Source organism: Opisthocomus hoazin, chromosome 1 (genome assembly GCF_030867145.1).
Source record: "Opisthocomus hoazin isolate bOpiHoa1 chromosome 1, bOpiHoa1.hap1, whole genome shotgun sequence".
Classification (NCBI taxonomy): Eukaryota; Metazoa; Chordata; class Aves; order Opisthocomiformes; family Opisthocomidae; genus Opisthocomus; species Opisthocomus hoazin.
Genome location: NC_134414.1, coordinates 102,821,214 through 102,833,364, shown reverse-complemented (window position 1 = coordinate 102,833,364; position 12,151 = coordinate 102,821,214). Strand labels below are relative to the sequence as shown.

The 12,151-nt window shown below is 46.1% G+C and overlaps 1 protein-coding gene across 7 annotated transcripts in view; it reads left to right on the top strand.

The window, feature by feature from the left end:
- The window catches only part of AGPAT3 (1-acylglycerol-3-phosphate O-acyltransferase 3), a 102,074-nt gene that overhangs the window by 70,660 nt on the left and 19,263 nt on the right, over positions 1-12,151 (top strand). For all 7 annotated transcript variants that reach the window (XM_075431206.1, XM_075431183.1, XM_075431190.1 and 4 more), the window contains one exon: positions 6,635-6,861. In XM_075431206.1, the coding sequence (XP_075287321.1) occupies positions 6,684-6,861 (178 nt within the window). In that variant the 5' untranslated portion in view covers positions 6,635-6,683. The remainder of the gene's footprint in view (positions 1-6,634; positions 6,862-12,151) is intronic.

Sequence of the window (12,151 nt, the reverse complement as noted above, 5' to 3'; positions counted from 1 at the left end):
TCACTCCTCAGTGGGGCTCACTAGTACATGGAAACTATTCACGTATGCATTTTATTTTGCAACCTAATATCTCGTAAAGTTTAATTGGTAAACTTACAGTCTTTTAATAATAAAATTAAAGATTTACAGAGTGGAGGAGGCATGAACAGGGACTAGTGTTTCTGCTGAGGATGTGTGCTCTTCACGTTGTTGTTACTGTTCTTCTGAGTGACCGTCACATGATGTCTGGAGTTAATGCCTACACTTTACCTATGGCAGAAGAAAATGAAATAACTTCTTCGGGACCTCTCATTCTCCATGCCTGTTAAATGATGACGAATGTCAGAGCAATGTGCACAGCTTTTTTTTTTTTTTAACCTTCAAGTACTGGCATCTCATTAGGATGATGAGTCAAGAAAAAGGCTTTTGATGGAACTAGACTAATCTTATCAGCAATCTCTACAGATAGTGAGCCAAACCTGTTGACACTGGTGGAAGTTTCTATGATTTAATAGACTATAGATCGAGAACGAAATAATGAATATATTTCAAACAGATGGTGCTGATAATCTTTCACTCTTGACCTTTTCTAGAAACTGGCTGTGGTGCTGTTTCAAAGTCAATATTGACAACATTTGAAGGAATAAGTTTCCATCTAATTTCGTGATGGTAACTCAGTACCACTTTTTCTTTTTGAGATCATATTCCTAGTTCTCACAACTCAGAAACAAATTTGCATCTCTGTGGCCTAAGTTTGGCTTGAGGTCCTCTTCCATACACTTCAATTTTAGAAATGCGTGACAAGCAAGATTTTTAATGAGCTCTGAATCAGCCTTGTATTTCACAGAGGGATGTGTAGGGAAATTAGACCTATATTGTGTGAGAAACTAAGATAATCTTCCTGTCACGCTTAGGTTTAAGAGGCTAGGTCTGTAGTAGACAGTTTGTAATGCTGTGTGGGATGTGATTGAATAGTTGTCTATTTTTACAGCATATCTGGAGAATCCCTAGTACAGACTGTTCAAATGGATACCAGAACTGTTGTTATACCTAATTTCCTTTCATTTGCTTATTAGCTATACTGACTCACTGCTTTTGATCTAAGTTATGTTTTCTAGCCTACTTAGACAGCTGTGGTTGCCAGTGGTTCTTCTAAACCTATATTTCTAAAATAAATCAGGCCTGAGTGGAGACTGCTTTTAGCGGGGCTATGGTAGAGTGGGCAAGAGCCCTGGGTTGCTTTTTTGAAGGTTGGGGTAAATACTCTATTGGTTTTGTATGGCTTCTGCATCGTCTGGGTCAGGCTCGCAAACTCCTCATCCCAGAAAGAGACGTGCTGCAGTGCAGGAAGTGGAAGACCATCAGTGACAGGAAAATACTGAGGAAGAAAGTTAACTATCAGGCGTATTTGCTATGAATATGTCATTACATTGTTAAAAGCTGGATAGCCACTGCACTTCCATCTTTTAACTAGAAAAGCGTTGTGCATTCTGCAAGGAAAAATTATTTCTTACAGGTAACTGAGGTAATAACTTCTAAGCATTGAACACAACTCATAAGATAACATATTTTCATGTGTTGTGTCCCAGAAACGTCCAGGAAAATAATCTGCTGCAATAATCTGTGGCAATGTAGTACTTCTGAGGGGTGCTAGAATAACCAGACTGGGATCTGTACTTTTATTTGTCCACCAAACAGGTATAGGCAGTGGCATTGAAAGATTTCCTTCACATCTCTGCCTTGACTGTTGGGCAGCTGGTTAGCATTCTTGGGTTTTCTGATCTTGTAAGGGGGGGTGAGGGGTAAGATGCTTATGCTAGTCATTTTCATAGCTGCTTTTAAAAGAGAAGTAGCCCTAGTCGTGTCATCAGAGAAATCCAGAAGGTAGAAAGTATACCAAGAGAAGGGATGTTTTCTTCAGCTGCTGGCTGCTGCTGTTTGTACCTGTGCTCCTCATACACATGAAGCAGCTCATGGAACAGATAGCGCTCACTCTGAATAAAAAAATAGTTTTTAATTTTCCTTGTGTGTTTTCGATGAGCAGAATTTGTAGAATTCTGAAAAATGGTGAAGAAACTCTTGGTGAGACATGGCCACCAAAATGCCTTTTTGTACCGCTTCTGACTTGCAGCACTGTTAGCCTTTCTTCATAGACAGGATTTGCCAAGTTTATACAGACATCAAGGACTCTTACAAAGCTCAGTCTGAAAAATACAGTATTTTAAAATGTTATGGTAAAAAGGTAGAATTCAGTGTCGTAAGGTTTTCACTCAATTCCTCAACTAGCAAAAATGTTACAAGGTAGGTAAAATACCAGAATTCAGGGTGGGGGCAAGACATTCAGAACAAAAGATGTCTGCAGTTAGTTTCATAGGTAGAGATAAATATGGTATGGTAGAGAAGCAGCTGGAAAATAGAAACAGAGGATGCTCAGGAAAACTGAAGGCAAAAGGCTAGAGATGTAAGTACTGGCTGCCGCAGTTTTTGTTGTTGTCAAACACATTAATTCTTCCTGGGTTGGAATATTAGAATCAGTGGACCAATTTCTAATTTCATGCTCATATTCATGCACATCTCATGAACTTTAGAGGAATTGTACACACATGACAGCAATAATGTCAAACCTGGAGTTTGAACTGGAAATACTATATTACAGCGTGATTAATGGTTTAATTTTTAATTTTGAGTTCATAAATAACTACGTTTCATGAAATAGCTGAGACGTGCTTAGTACACTTTGTGCATCTGGGTTTTTTTAGCCTCATTTCTTAATGAAATGAGGCTGATGCAATCATGCTGTCACTGTCATTCTCCCTTCTAGTGGCTTTTGAAATTGGTGGCACATTTCAGCGGCATTTAACAGAGAGGTAGAAGTCTCGAAGTAGTTTAATCATTAGGACTTTCATGAATGTGGGAAGCTGGGTAAAGGAAAAATGTTGTATTCCTCCTTCTACTGAGAGGCACATAGTATCTTTTGGATACAAGAGAATGCATGTGGGCGTGAAGCCTCAAGACACAACTCTGTACCCAGGGAAGCCATAGGACATCTGCCTCCTTGCCCTTCGCTGGAGAGGTTTATAAATAAAGGAGGGAGCCCGGAAGGATGCGAAGCATTTAAGAACTTTTTCATCAGAGAAGGTAAAGATCAATGCTGTGAGGAGCGGTCTCTGACTTTATGAAAGTCAAGCAACCTGCGAGGTAAGGCACTAATGAAAGAGTGTCCCTCGGTTTGGGCTGGGTTTTACGCTAGTGCCGCCTTGCAGCACGGCTGTGGGAAGCAGGCGCTTGGCGAGGATGTGAAAGCAGGGAGAGTACTGAAGTCACCCACAGTTCTCAGTGTGGCTGCGCAGGAGGAAATGGAGGTTTTGTGGTGAAAGGTCTATGTTGTGAAGTTACAAGATGCTGTAGGAAAAGAAGGGAGAAAAAAAGATTTTACCAGCAGGTCTTTGAATAGGCACGTGATACGGGTATACTTTAAAAAAGACAAAATTAATAGCGCTGAGACTTACTGACTTAAACTAAGGCAGATGTTTACTTCCTTGACACTTCACTTAGCTGATCTTAATATATGTGTCGGATGCAGAAGTGTTGCTTCACCTTGTTCCAGCAAATACTGATTTCCCCATCCTCTTCGCAGCGTGACCGTGGGATTCAACAAAACAGCTGCTGACCACCCTTCGCCTGTTGGCCTGTCCCTGAGTTGTCTGGCTGTCCTACATGGGCAGGAGCACAGGAAAGTAAAGAATTCCTGGGTTAAGATTAACTTCTAATTATCTTAAAAGTCAAATACAATCAAGTGAGGGATTGGCAACAGGGAGACTGGCAAGCTCTGTATCCAGCATTGAAACTGGAAGGATCAGACGACAAGACCAGCCCATTTTTTGGTGGATCCCTGTACATTTTAGGAGCAATTGCAAGTAAACCAGCTGTGGTTTATGGAGCAACTGGGCAAGCGCTGTCCTTGAAAGGTGCCGGGGAGGAACCAGCTCCGCGTTGGCTGCTGTTGTCTCTACCCTGCAGCGGCAGCAGTGAGGCTCACAGCCCCCCGACAGACGCGCAGCGAGCCTGGGAAGTGCCACCTCGACAGCCAGCACCGCACAGCTCTGGAGTCTGGCCAGGGTGAGACGGTGCCCAGCGTGCGGGGCAGGGCACCGGCGTGAGAGGGGTAAATCCCGCTCTCCACATGTAACGAAGCCGGAGGAGCAACATGCTGCAACATCACCGGCTTTCTGTCTGGTGAAGAGGGATGTGTCCTTTTGGGTCCGTAATACGGCAACGTCCTTAACATAAGGGGCAAATACCAGAGTGCTCCAGACTTTGCTCAAAGCAAAGAGGCCGTGGAAGTGGAGCCAAACCATTTTATCTGAGGATAATACTTGACCTTTCTGTTCTTCCTTGTGCAGTTTGTGTGCACTTTGGGCCCTTGTGTAGAAGGGGCCAAGATGTGCTTTGAAAGGCAGTAAGTACTTGTCTGATGACCGTGATAGACACGGTCATCAGCAGCGCTGCTTGCACATGGCTGTACAGAAGCCAAGTAGGGATTCAAAAAATGGTTCAGAGTGCGGAGGAAGATTGTTCTTTTCTGGTTTGTTTGAACTGGCTTCGGAGAGAAACCAGATGAAGAGAATGATCCTGATCTTGGAAGTGAAGAACTTGTTTAGCGTTTGGCAGTACTTAATACAATGACTTGAAGAACATGCCAGTGGAAAAGATAAATGAGCCCATTGCAGTGTTAGGGAGTCAAACATCAAATACCATGGCCACCTCCCATCCGGCACGTGTGAATGCTGGTGCAGTGTTCTGGCTGTATGAGAGAAATGTATCCTGCAGCCCTTTGAGGAGAGGAAGGAGGACTCCACTTGTTTCTTTTTAAACACAAGTCTCTGGCTCGCAACAGCTGTTCTTACAGTAATTTATTAGTGGAAGAAATGTTTCTTCCATTCTTACAGGAAAACACTGGGATAATTTAGATTATTCATCATAAGCTTCAATATCGGCTTCAATATTCCGCTTGCTTTGCTTTGCTTTCTGTGGTAAGCACAATAGAGGCTCTGTTGAAACAGACTTTTTTCCCTCTGTAATGTGCTTCTGAAGCAGGTAGATTACTAACATTGCAAATAGATGTTAATTGTGCAAAAGCTAGATACTCTGTGCCTTGAAAGGCAGTACCTGATTTGTAGAAGAGACAGTAGAAAACAAGCTTTCACAAGTAAAATTGCTGTTGAGATATATAAATAGCACCATACTGTAAGCAGATGGCAAATGAAAATGGCTTGGTTCCTCACAGCTGGCAGGTAATTTTTATTTTCGGGCATCTTCAGGAACTTCTGCATCACTTTCAGGTGCTTGATTTGTAAAAAGTATTTGTTACCATCTACTGGTTGTTCTGGTCATTTGCAACACTTGTAAAAGTTGAGCATAAATACTGTCAGCAAGCTTTGGCTGCGGCAGAAATTCAGGGTCGTGCTTTTATTTTTTTGTGTGAGACGTTGAGGCTGTGGTTTGACAGCCTGGTTGGCCTAGTTGTAGGGCTTCTGCTACCCAATGGTTCAAAAAGGCCAGTGCCAGATAACGTAGGGTTTGGAATAAATTCAGTCTGATAGCTTGGTAAATACATTTTATTGGGTCAGCTTGGCAGGATTTGTATTGAATCAGACTTGTCTGTCTAAGCTATTATGACTTTCTGCTGGTTGAGCCATCTCCCGTCTTTCTGCAGCTGGTATAAATATTGCACACGCTCAGAGAGAAGTGCTCTGGCTAATTTGGTGGAAACAAGATTCTGTGCCAAAGCCCTTTCCAGATCAAGTTTGTACTGCCACATAGCCTGGAGTTTTTTCTGTTTTACTGTTTTCCCCACACTGACTGGTATATTTGATCATGGAACTGTGGCTTGACAAAGTAAGAAGTTATTAAACTTGCTCCAGCATGGGTTTTGGATGTGGGGATACCTAATTCCCATTTCCGTGCCTTAGTGTTTGCCAGACTGATGCTCTGTGTGACCAGCCCTGCTCTTTTCATCTTGAAATTCGCTGCAGGATGAAGAGCCTGCTCCCCAGATGGGCTGCTGTGCTCTTCTAGTCAAAGCCAACACGTAGGAAAGTCTCTGGAGCCCCCGGCAGCCCTCGCTCGGTGCTTGCTCGTGAGTGGCGTGTGCAGAGCGGTGGCTTTGAAGGCAGGCTGGAAAGGCATCGGTTTGTTTACGGGGCTCCAGAGGCTCGGTGTGCCGCGGGGGCTGAGGCCCCTGCTGCAACCCCTGAAGGTACAGCAGTCACGGCACAGCTCGCTTACTGATCCGGGCTCCGCTGCTTCACTGTGAGTGCGGGGGTTTGTGTTCCTTCCAGCATTAAATCCCAATTATGTGATCTTTGTTTGAAGAGAGGTGTGAGATTCATCTTCTGCAAACAATAATCTTCTTAGTGGGCTGTAAATTGCAAATAATGATTCCTTGCTATTTTTGGAAATGACTTGCACCCGTCGACAGTTTATTGTGTGAAGACCCAAATGAGGCAGGCTTGGAGAGCAGAGTGTTTGCCCGGTTGGGTTCCTGTTGCTGAAGTTGCATGGACTGTTTCAGGGCTCTCGTTTTGTCCTTCCTCAGGGCTTGTAAATCCAGTCTCCATTTGATTTTTTTTTTTTTTTTTTTCTTCTCTTGCAGGACAGTTATTCTGAGTGACGGCCCTTGCAAACGCTTCTGAGTGGTTATCATGGGCTTCATTGCCTTTCTGAAGACTCAGTTCATAGTTCACCTCCTCATTGGGTTCGTCTTTGTTGTGAGTGGACTGATCATTAACTTCATTCAACTATGCACACTAGTCCTCTGGCCCATAAACAAGCAGTTTTATCGCCGAGTAAACTGTCGCCTTGCCTATTCGCTTTGGAGCCGTGAGTATGCTTGAAGGGGATGTAAAGGCTGGGGGTGGGGAGGGGTGTGGGTTTTGTTTCCCTTTTTGTTAGTTAAAGAAAAAAATACATATATACATGTGTATGTATGGACACACAGACACATGACAGAGAGAAGCACAAAGTTAGAAGTACACTTTTTCAGAGCAGTTCAAAGCAGCCATCTTTTCTGTAATACTTGGGAAAACATATGAAAGTCAAGGGACTGATACATACTGTCACTCTGTTATTTAAAAGAAGTAGGAAGTAAAGCTCCTCCCGACCCTCAACCCTGTCTTGACTGGCAGAAAATTGCTGATTCTGTCTCAATATCGTCTTCATAGAATCACAGGTTGGAAAAGACCTTTAAGATCACCAAGTCCAACTGTCACCCCAGCACCACCATGCGTGCTAAACCATGTCCTGAAGAGCCATATCTACATATTTTTTGAACCCCTCCAGGGATGGTGACTCCACCACTGCCCTGGGCAGCCTGTTCCAGTGCCTGACCACTCTGCAGTAAAGAAATTTTTCGTAATATCTGATCTAAACCTCCCCTGACACAACTTGAGGCCATTGCCTCTCATCCTGTTGCTGGTTACCTGGGAGAAGAGACCAACACCTGCCTCACTACAACCTCCTCTCAGGCAGTTGTAGAGAGCAATAAGGTCCCCCCCTCGGCCTCCTCCAGACTAAATGGCCCCAGCCGCTCCTCGTAAGACTTGTTCTCCAGACCCTTCCCCAGCCTCATTACCCTTCTCTGGACCCACTCCAACACCTCAATGTTGTTCTTGTAGTGAGGGGCCCAAAACTGAACACAGTACTCCTGCATTGGACCTGTGCTAAGCAATGGGGAAGGGAGAATTCACAGAGGCTGCTTCAGGCATTGAGCATACGTGTGACATTGACCGTTTATTTAGGAGCCCGAGTTGACTGTGTGGTCTACAGAGAGAAATGTCTATCTTAAAATATGCAGAGTAGGTGCCTCTTACACCGTACAGCGTCCATCTGTGACGCCAACGTCTCCTCTCGTGAGCAGTTTGTCACTCTGCTCTTCTCCTGCCCGTGAGACAGCTCTACAGTGAGCGCAGCTGCTTTGCTCTCCTCTTTCAGACCTTTGCAGAACTTCCTCCCTGTGGATGCCGCTTTTTCTTCTCTCCTCATACAGCTTAACAGGGGATTAGATCTCTGAAATGAATGTTTAGAAGGCTCCTTAGTCCAAATGTCACCTCCTGTTTCAGCAGTGAATCATCTAATTTGTTTCCATTCTCCATCCCCTCCCAGTACGCATGGCCACTTACCTTAGTGCTCAGCTCAGCATCCAACTCCCACTTTGGGTGAGTGAGTCACCTAAATGAGTACTTAAATTACAGTTGAGTGGTCCACTGACAGGCACCCACATTTCCTTAAATCATCGATGTGAAGTGCTAGTGGAAAAAAATCTCCCAAGTATCTAGTTTGGTTTCTTTTTAAGCTTGTTGTCCTTGTGCTTCCTGTGCTTTTTGTCCTACCTATTGAGAATGCTTCTCCTGAGAAGCACAGGAGGAAGGAAATTAAACAGTGGCAGGCAAACTGTCAGGAGAAAAGGTATTGTAATGGAGAATTTATAGTAGAAACTTCATAATTAGCTTAGTTGAAGGGGAGTGGGGGTACATGGGATTTTTTTTTTTTTTTTAATTTGCTTCTAAGAGTTTCTTAGTGTGCTTTTAATAAACTAGAATCTGATCTCAACCTGAAAACCATTGTTGCACTGGTAGTCTGGCTTTTCTGAGGGTATGAGCTGCTTGTGCCTGTAAGGCTTGTAGGTTCAGACCCTTGATTTCTACAAGTTTCTACACTGTGCATGGAAAAATGATAGTTTAATTCCTGTTCTCTTATATCCTGTATACATGGGAAATAGAATCACAGAATCACAGAATAGTAGGGGTTGGAAGGGACCTCTGTGGGTCATCTAGTCCAACCCCCCTGCCGAAGCAGGGTCACCTACAGCAGGCTGCACAGGACCTTGTCCAGGCGGGTCTTGAATATCTCCAGAGAAGGAGACTCCACAACCTCCCTGGGCAGCCTGTTCCAGTGCTCCGTCACCCTCAGAGGGAAGAAGTTCTTCCTCATGTTCAGACGGAACTTCCTGTGCCTCAGTTTGTGCCCGTTGCCCCTTGTCCTGTCACTGGGCACCACTGAAAAGAGCTTGGCCCCATCCTCCTGACACCCACCCTTCAGATATTTGTAGGCATTTATAAGTTCCCCTCGCAGCCTTCTCTTCTTCAGGCTGAACAAGCCCAGTTCCCTCAACCTCTCCTCGTAGGGGAGATGCTCCAGTCCCCTCACCATCCTCGTAGCCCTCCGCTGGACTCTCTCCAGTAGCTCTTCATCTTTCTTGAACTGGGGAGCCCAGAACTGGACACAGTACTCCAGATGAGGCCTCACCAGGGCAGTGTAGAGGGGAAGGAGAACCTCCCTCGTCCTGCTGGCCACACTCTTCTTGATGCACCCCAGGATCCCATTGGCTTTCTTGGCAGCCAGGGCACACTGCTGGCTCATGGTTAACCTGTCGTCCACCAGGACACCCAGGTCCCTCTCCGCAGAGCTGCTCTCCAGCAGGTCCACCCCAAGCCTGTACTGGTGCATTGGGTTGTTCCTCCCCAGGTGCAGGACCCTGCACTTGCCCTTGTTGAACCTCATCAGGTTCCTCTCTGCCCAGCTTTCCAGCCTATCCAGGTCACGCTGAATGGCAGCACAGCCTTCTGGTGTATCCACCACAGCTCCCAGTTTGGTGTCGTCAGCAAACTTGCTGAGGGTACATTCTAACTCTTCATCCAGGTCGTTGATGAAGAAGTTAAACAAGACTGGGCCCAGTACTGACCCCTGGGGGACACCACTAGTTACCAGCCTCCAACTAGACTCAGCGCCGCTGATGACAACCCTCTGAGTTCTGCCATTCAGCCAGTTCTCTATCCACTTCACCGACCACTCATCCAGCCCACACTTCCTGAGCTTCCCTAGGAGGATATCATGGGAGACTGTGTCGAAAGCCTTGCTGAAGTCTAGGTAGACAACATGCACGGCTCTCCCCTCATCTACCCAGCCAGTCATGTCATCGTAGAAAGCTATCGGATTGGTCAGGCATGATTTCCCCTTGGTGAATCCATGCTGACTACTCCTGATAACCTTCTTTTCTTCCACTTGCTTCATGATGGCCTCCAGGATAAGCTGCTCCATCACCTTTCCCGGGATGGAGGTGAGGCTGTCCGGCCTGTAGTTCCCTGGGTCCTCCTTCTTGCCCTTTTTGAAGACTGGAGTGACACTGGCCTTTCTCCAGTCCTCGGGCACCTCTCCTGTCCTCCAGGACCTCTCAAAGATGATGGAGAGTGGCTCAGCAATGACATCTGCCAGCTCCCTCAGCACTCGTGGGTGCATTCCATCAGGGCCCATGGATTTGTGGACATCCAGATCACTTAAGCGATCCCCCACACAGTCCTCCTTGACCAAGGGAAAGTCCTCCTCTTTGTAGGCTTCTTCTCTTACCTCCGGGGCCTGGGATTCCTGAGGGCCAGTCTTAGCACTGAAGACTGAAGCAAAGAAGGCATTCAGTAGCTCTGCCTTCTCCGCATCCTCCGTCACCAGGACACCCGCCTCATTCAGCAGCAGCCCCACATTGTCCCTAGCCTTCCTTTTGCTGCTGATGTAGTTGAAGAAGCCCTTCTTGTTTTTTTTGACATCCCTTGCCAGCTTCAATTCCAGGTGGGCTTTGGCCTTCCTCATCGCATCCCTGCACGCTCTGACCACATTCCTGTACTCTTCCCAAGTGGCCTGCCCCTCTTTCCACATTCCATGGAGCTTTCTCTTGTGCCTGATTTCCGCTAGAACCTCCTTGTTTAACCATGCAGGTCTCCTGCCTCCTTTGCTCGATTTCTTTCTCAGGGGGATGCATTGCTCCTGTGCATGGAAGAAGTGTTGTTTAAAGAGCGACCAGCACTCATGGACCCCCCTGCCTTCGAGAGCCCTGGCCCACGGGATTCCTCCCAGTAGCTCCTTGAAGAGGGCAAAGTCAGCCCTCCTGAGGTCCAGGGTTTTGATCCTGCTTTTCGCCCTGCTTCCTCCACGCAGGATCCTGAACTCAACCATTTCATGGTCACTGCAGCCGAGTCTACCTCCAACCTTCACATCCTCCACCAGTCCCTCCTTGTTTGTTAACACAAGGTCCAGCAGCGCGCCTTTCCTTGTTGGTTCCTCCACCACTTGCATCAGAAAGTTATCATCGATGCTCTGTAGGAACCTCCTGGATTGCGCCTGCCTAGCTGTATGGTCTTCCCAGCTGATGTCAGGGTGGTTGAAGTCCCCCATGAGAACCAGGGCCTGTGACTGTGAGGCTGCTTGCAGCTGCCTGTAGAAGGCCTCATCAACCTCCTCCTCCTGGTCAGGTGGCCTGTAGTATACACCCACCGTATTGTCACCCTTATGAGCCTGTCCCTTAATTCTAACCCACAAGCTCTCAACTCGTTCCTCATTTGCCCCCAGGCCAAGCTCAATGCATTCCAGTTGCTCCCTCACATATAGAGCAACTCCCCCACCTCTCCTTGTTGGTCTGTCTTCCCTAAAGAGTCTGTAGCCATCTATGACAGCATGCCAGTCATGCGAGTTGTCCCACCACGTTTCTGTGATGGCGACCAAGTCGTAGCCGTCCTGCTGTATAATGGCTTCCAGCTCCTCCTGTTTATTGCCCATGCTACGTGCATTGGTGTAAACACACTTGAGCTGGGCTGTCAATCTCACCCCTGGCCTTGGCACTCCAAGCCTAGGCTCATCCCTAATGAGCTGGGCAATATCCCCTTCCCCCTTCGAACCCAGTTTAAAGCCCTCTCAATGAGCCCCGCCAGCTCGTGGCCAAGAAATAACCTACACTATTCTTCAAAAAGGTTTGGAGAAGCCGAGTAGATAATTGGGCTGTACCTAGGATAACCCCTTGTGTATATAGCCTATTATAAATTAAATGATTGAAAAATTAAACTATGAAAATGAACATAAATGTTATATGGGATTGCAGAGTGCTGTTGGCCTGTAATGGAAGAGCTGACAGAATATGCACTTCAATTGTGATTTATAACAAATTAAGTAAGCTGTGTAAATGCAGCAGTTCAAATGTTGCCATTCATAATGAAATATATTTCATTATGTGGAAGCCTTTTGGCAATGAACCTGCAGGCTGGTGTTTTGTTCCAGATGCTATGTTTTGCTCGCTTACTCCAAGCTGTTTAGTTTTAGGCTGAGGGTGCTCATGTCAGAGCTGTCTGTA